Source organism: Takifugu rubripes, chromosome 5, assembly GCF_901000725.2.
Source record: "Takifugu rubripes chromosome 5, fTakRub1.2, whole genome shotgun sequence".
Taxonomy (NCBI): domain Eukaryota; kingdom Metazoa; phylum Chordata; class Actinopteri; order Tetraodontiformes; family Tetraodontidae; genus Takifugu; species Takifugu rubripes.
Genome location: NC_042289.1, coordinates 7,556,851 through 7,561,731, shown reverse-complemented (window position 1 = coordinate 7,561,731; position 4,881 = coordinate 7,556,851). Strand labels below are relative to the sequence as shown.

The 4,881-nt window shown below is 45.7% G+C and overlaps 2 protein-coding genes across 3 annotated transcripts in view; both read left to right on the top strand.

The window, feature by feature from the left end:
* The window catches only part of ern1 (endoplasmic reticulum to nucleus signaling 1), a 47,241-nt gene that overhangs the window by 37,818 nt on the left and 4,542 nt on the right, over positions 1-4,881 (top strand). Inside the window, exons 4-8 of the mRNA XM_029836064.1 lie at positions 3,057-3,129; positions 3,309-3,381; positions 3,684-3,806; positions 4,058-4,159; positions 4,241-4,502. Coding sequence (XP_029691924.1) covers positions 3,057-3,129; positions 3,309-3,381; positions 3,684-3,806; positions 4,058-4,159; positions 4,241-4,502 — 633 coding nt within the window. The remainder of the gene's footprint in view (positions 1-3,056; positions 3,130-3,308; positions 3,382-3,683; positions 3,807-4,057; positions 4,160-4,240; positions 4,503-4,881) is intronic.
* On the top strand, positions 462-2,815 carry LOC105419238 (lysosomal alpha-glucosidase-like). 2 transcript variants are annotated; one of them, XM_029836069.1, is made up of 5 exons: positions 462-1,767; positions 2,003-2,154; positions 2,276-2,441; positions 2,523-2,619; positions 2,719-2,815. In XM_029836069.1, the coding sequence occupies exons 1-5, from the start codon at positions 1,255-1,257 to the stop codon at positions 2,784-2,786; spliced, it is 996 nt and encodes a 331-aa protein (XP_029691929.1). In that variant the 5' UTR covers positions 462-1,254; the 3' UTR covers positions 2,787-2,815. The 2 variants fall into 2 exon arrangements, with proteins under 2 accessions (XP_029691929.1, XP_029691930.1); XM_029836070.1 differs by having other exon boundaries at positions 465-1,767; positions 2,703-2,742.

The following is a 4,881-nucleotide window of genomic DNA, read 5'->3' as shown; positions in this document are numbered from 1 at the left end:
TCTTAATATTTAAATGGTATTTATTTTGAACACTAATGTCCTCTTGTGCTTGCCATACTATAATACTATTTTTTTTTAAAGAAATACAATTAATTAGAAATCACAAGGCACAGAGGTTTAATCACAAGAATGACATTGTTATATTTAACTTAAGCGTCATTTGACCCGCGCTAAAGAGATGGTTCAGATGCTCAGAAGTTCAGAAGTTAATCAGGAATTAGCTTCCCTACACTCTTGCTTTCCTTCCTTGTTTATACTTTCACCAGTTTTATAATGACACCATGGTATTTATCCTAGGTCTGCAGGATCAAATAAGCAAGACATATATAATTACAGTGTAATTCTACTGTGACTGTTAATTGATGAAGTACACAATCACAAATTAGTTCAGGGAGGAATGTAACATTTTTCTTAAATCATACATATCTTCAAACTTTTATTAATAAACATCTATTAAATAAAAGTTGCTAAATATCAGTCGTGTGTTTCTTAATTGCAGGTGTGGGACTATGTGGGAGTTTAGTGGTTACATTGTGAAGCGCGTCTGACTGCCTGCCAGACAAAGACCGGGGCACTCTTTTTTCGACATCAATAAAGTTACACAAATGACCATAAAACTTACTAGCAAACGTACACACAAACAAAGGCATCACAACTTAAAACCATCAATCTGCGTGGCGTACCGACCTGTGGAACCGCACAGAGGGCGCTCCAACGAGGACACGGTGGGACGCACCTGCCGTCCGAGTCGCGACTTTGAGGACGACCACACCTGAGATCACACCTGTAAAAATGATCAGAAAGTTTTACTTTGAAATAAAATGAATCTTGAATTAATGAAACACCCGGTGCACTACACATCACCCCTGATCTTAATGTGAAAGTGGGAGATATTTCAAACGCTGATGTCCTTTTGCGCTTGCCGTACTCGGGTGCTATTTTTTACTCCCGCAGAAGAAATTTCTTTTTCCTTTTTTATTGCAAGAAATCGATATTTGGGCAGTTGCTCGAAAGAAAAACAGGTTTTCGTTTGGTTGAGAGTAATGGATGAAAGCGTTCCCTGATAAACTAGCCCAAGACAGACTGGGAATAGCGTTTTAACATTGAAAGTGAAGAAATACTGTGAGTGCAAATGTTTATCGTTCAGATAGAACGTTTATTAACTTTAGTAATTAACACAGTTAATTCACATTTAGGTAGACGTTGGTATATTTAATTTAAGCGTCTTTTGGTCCGTATTTTTGGGTGGTTCAGATGTTGAGGGTAATCGGGAGTCTGCTTCTCTTCACTCTGACTTTCCTTCCTTATTTATACTTCCACCAGTTTTATAATGACACCATGGTATTTTTACCAGGCCGTGCTAAACAAGACACAACAAGCACACATAATGACACAATTAAATACAACAATTCAGTTAAACTGCAAAGAGCAATGCACCGCGGCAGGTCCAGAGTGAACGATTTTTCCAGGGATCCTGAATGCACCATGGCCCCAGACAGCCGGTTTGATTGTGCCAGAGACAAAGCTGTCAGTCAGTCAGAGTGTGAACAGAGGGGCTGTTGTTATGCCCCTGGATCAGACTCTGCAGGTCCACCTTGGTGCTTCTACCCCGGGTTGTATCGAGGTTATAGAATGGGTCCGCTCGTGCCCACCTTGCATGGCCTGACTGCCACCTTGACCCGGGCAGCCCCCTCTTACCTACCCAGAGACATCTCGGTTCTGCAGCTTGACTTTACAGAAGAAGCTACAGACTGTTTACGCATCACTGTGAGTAACTACACTGTTTCTGTTGAAGCACAAGATGCACATCGACTAGCACACTTTTTTCTGATGATAGATTTGATCCTTTGGAAGTTTTTCTCATATCATCACATACACTTTGTTGCACTGCGTGTTGTAAGACCACTATTTCATGTAGGAGGCAGAGGAGATTATACGATAAGTTTAGGGTGTGTAGCACGTTGACAGAATTCCCAAAGGGAACAGATTGTTTCTTCTCCAGATGAAGGATCCATCGTCTCCACGGTATGAAGTTGAGCTCCCAGCCGTTGTTGTCAGGGAAGAAACAGACGCCGAAGACCTTCTCTACACTACAGAATATCAGCCTGACCCATTTGGCTTCATAGTGCGGCGAAAAACGAATGGACGAGTCATGTGAGTGGCCTTTTGTTATTAAACATTTATTAATATTTATGTGGTTATTTATTTTCTTAATGAAAATGGGAGGTCTCCTGGCAAATTGAGGGATTTCTTTCATGCTCCCGATCGTCTCCAGTATGAACACCACCGTCGCTCCTCTGCTGTTTGCCGACCAATACCTTCAGCTCTCCACCACGCTCGCCTCCCATCTTGTGTCAGGTCTTGGGCAGCACTATTCCTCCCTCTTGCTGGACGTCAACTGGACAACTCTGGCTCTCTGGAACAGAGACATGGCGCCACATGTGAGTCTGGTGCTGTGAGACACAGAAGCGGGTCGCAACCACTTAACACAATCTGCTTGTCTGTTTTGTCTTGCGTGTCAGGCTGATGCCAATCTTTATGGCTCCCATCCATTCTACATCGTACAGGAAGGGGACGGGATGGCACATGGAGTTTTCCTTCTCAACAGCAACGCAATTGGTACCAACTGATCCAATAACTGGTGATCTGATGACCAACGGATGATTTTTGTTGAAATAGGACCTAAATTGTCCTGACTCCAGTGAGGTGATATTGCAGCCGACCCCTGCTCTCACCTGGATAGCTCTTGGAGGAATCCTGGATCTTTACGTCTTCTTGGGCCCTGACCCTCAAAGTGTCGTGCGACAGTACCTTCAGGTGATCGGTATGTATTTTCAGCATATTAGGAATCAGTCGGACCATCTGACAACAGCCGCCCCCTCTTGTCTGTCCCCACACATGTGGCCGAGTATGTATCTATTCTCGGCACCTTTTGTCCATCCCTGCATAATACACCCGTCTTTGTGCCTGTAACTTCCTGCTGTACCCTGTTCCGCCCTTCTGCTTATTTTAGTGCTAAAGAAAGATAAAAATGTCATCCACAACCTTTATTTCAGACCAGCGTTCCTCCCTGACCCCAATGATGGCAGCCTGTACTCTCTGGGAGGAAAGAACAGCGAAGGCCTCACAGTAAGAGGAACTCGTTAAATCAAAACAATACAACCTTTTTGGTCCCTGGTTCCCTTTTCTACACTTAAGTCCTCCCCACACACTTATCTGAATCTAAAATAATGCATCACCAGGTGTGGACTCCATATTCTGGCAAATCTGAATAATCTAACCTCACTCCAATTGTTCTCCCCTCCCAGAAATTGCCGTTCACCATCCCTGAGCTGGTGCAAGCGTCTCCCTGTCGCAGCTCGGACGGCGTTCTTTACATGGGTGAGGCTCGTGCTCAAATCCAGATCTCACAGTTGCCTTGAGCCACGCTGTCGCTTTCTAATCTGAAAAGCTAAACAGTCTTTTTCTAAATGATGTGAGTTTATCTGAGCATTAACCAAATGGAACCTTTTGGTTTGGTCTTGCCTGCGGTCGCAGACGTGTCTCATGTGAGAGGGGAGGGGCAAGTCATTATCAGCAGTGCTGATGTTTATATCAAGTCTGCCTGTGTTATTTGGACTGATTTTGGTTTGAGCGGAGACGTCACACCCAGACCCCATAATGGCCTCCTCCTACTCTCGTAGGCAAGAAGCAGGACCTGTGGTACGTCGTGGATCTGCTGACTGGCGAGAAACAGCAGACCCTGACCTCCTCCTTCGCCGAGATGCTGTGTCCGTCCTCCTCCCTCCTCTACCTGGGACGCACAGGTGACTAAACCCACAGAACCCGTCAGCGTTCCCAGTGCAGCCGTTCCATCACTCACAGCCCATAAACAGCCGCTCTTATCTGGCTCCTCAGCAGCCACGTTTGTTTAGCATTTCCTAACGTCCGCATCTCATCAAGGCCCTTGTTTACCTCCAGTTCTCCGCCCAACACCCTCCCCCCACCCCACCCCACCCGTTCCTGCAGCGTTTAAAGGTGCGATGTGGCAATGCCCTGTTTTTCCTCCTCCCTGTAGAATACACCATCACCATGTACGACACAAAGAGCAGAGAGCTGCGCTGGAATGCCACCTACTCCGACTACGCCTCCACCCTTCCCGATGATGACACCAAATACAGTGAGACTTCTCGAGCCGCGCTCCTTTGTTTTGTTAGCCACAAAGGTGCCAACGGCTTTCCTGCCCTTCCTACTAAAACAGAGATGGCTCATTTTGCCTCCAATGGCGACGGCCTGGTGGTGACGGTGGACAGCGACTCCGGAGACGTTCAGTGGGTGCAGAACTACAATTCCCCCGTGGTGGCCATTTATATCTGGCAGCGCGAGGGCCTCCACAAAGTTGCCCACACCAACGTGGCCGTGGAAACCCTGCGCTACCTCACCTTCATGTCTGGAGAGGTCGGCCGCATCACACAGTGGAAATACCCGTTTCCCAAAGAGAAGAAACCCAAAAACAAGTTCCTGTAAGCAGACTTTTTATGGATATTTCCAAAAAAAATCTCATTGTTCTTACAAGTGTTGGCACATTCTGACTGAATCATTGTGGCCTGTATTTCTCAACAGGATGTAAAAGCAAAGCATGATTTTAAGTAGTGATATGTGACATTGCTCAACATTTGGGTGAAGCTTTGACATGCATTAACTAATAGGTGGGTGGCAACAGGCCTCCGTTCTGCTCAGCTTTCAGAGAGCAGTACTACCGGTAGTTTTTATTTTTATTTGTTCTGCTTCACACCTGCCCCTGAAGGGGAAAAACAATATCAGCCTTTAGATCTGTGAAAATGTAACTGTGAACTCTGCCTATTTATAACTGCTTCATACCGCTGCGCTCCGTTTCTCCAG

Excerpts from the sequence above, each read along its gene's own strand:
- LOC105419238 (XM_029836069.1), top strand. The coding sequence starts at position 1,255 with ATGTTGAGGGTAATCGGGAGTCTGCTTCTCTTCACTCTGACTTTCCTT. Across the intron at positions 1,768-2,002 it reads CAGACTGTTTACGCATCACT|ATGAAGGATCCATCGTCTCC; the intron begins GTGAGTAACTAC and ends TTTCTTCTCCAG. Across the intron at positions 2,620-2,718 it reads TCTCAACAGCAACGCAATTG|CCGACCCCTGCTCTCACCTG; the intron begins GTACCAACTGAT and ends GTGATATTGCAG.